We start from the raw sequence: 922 nt of genomic DNA, 5'->3' as shown, positions 1-922 counted from the left end.
ATCCCCTGTCCCCGGGGTACCACCCTGCACCCAGGCAGTGCCAGCCCCAGGAGCCGGCCGGGTGCCACTAAGCCACATGTGTCCCTGTCTCTGGTTTGGTAGCACTTAAGGCTGAAGGTGGTGGCCGTGGTCAATGACACAGTGGGAACCATGATGTCCTGTGGCTATGATGACCCCAAATGTGAAATCAGCCTCATTGTGGGTGAGGAGCACCTCTGCACCCAGGGGTGGGGTTTCCCATCCCCTCACCACCACCCCAGCCCACGTGGCATGGCCACGGGGTGCCAGTCAGCTTTGCCAGGGCTGTGGTGGGGGTGACACCAGTGTGGGGCCCGCAGGGACAGGGACCAACGCCTGCTACATGGAGGAGATGCAGAACGTGGGCACCGTGGAGGGGGACCAGGGCCGCATGTGCATCAACATGGAGTGGGGTGCCTTTGGGGACAACGGCTGTCTGGATGACATCTTCACCCACTTTGACCGGCTGGTGGATGAGAAAACCATCAATGCGGGCAAGCAGAGGTGGGCGAGAGCCCTGGGGCAAGGAGGGAGCTGGGTCGGGGTGGCTGTGCCCAGCTAAGGCTGTGCCTGGGGTAGGTTTGAGAAGCTCATCAGCGGCACGTACCTGGGCGAGATCGTGCGCCACATCCTGCTGGTGCTGGTGGAGAAACAGCTCCTGTTCCGTGGCAAGCCCTGCCCCAAGCTCCAGACCAGGGACATCTTCCAGACCAAGTTCCTCTCCACCATCGAGATGTGAGTGCATAGCTCCAGTGGGTTCCCTGAGCCCGGTAAAGCCAGAGCCCCAGGAGAGAGGCCATGCTACACTGATGGGGTGCATGCAGGGTGATGCCATCTCCAGCCTGTGGGATGGGGACAGTGACGGGCACGGTGATGGGGATGGTGGTGCTAACGGTGCCACTGG

General features: G+C 62.0%; 1 protein-coding gene across 1 annotated transcript in view; it reads left to right on the top strand.

Annotated features, from left to right (window-relative positions):
• LOC104169489 (hexokinase-3-like) overlaps positions 1-922 on the top strand; it is a gene marked incomplete at both ends in the record, with an annotated part of 4180 nt that overhangs the window by 2992 nt on the left and 266 nt on the right. The window contains 3 exon segments of the mRNA XM_009710417.1: positions 103-202; positions 339-522; positions 598-751. Of these exon segments, the coding sequence (XP_009708719.1) occupies positions 103-202; positions 339-522; positions 598-751 (438 nt within the window).

Source organism: Cariama cristata, unplaced genomic scaffold (genome assembly GCF_000690535.1).
Source record: "Cariama cristata isolate BGI_N322 unplaced genomic scaffold, ASM69053v1 scaffold29530, whole genome shotgun sequence".
NCBI classification, from domain to species: domain Eukaryota; kingdom Metazoa; phylum Chordata; class Aves; order Cariamiformes; family Cariamidae; genus Cariama; species Cariama cristata.
The sequence above is the reverse complement of the archived record's forward strand: the minus strand, read 5'-3'. Positions and strand labels throughout refer to the sequence as shown.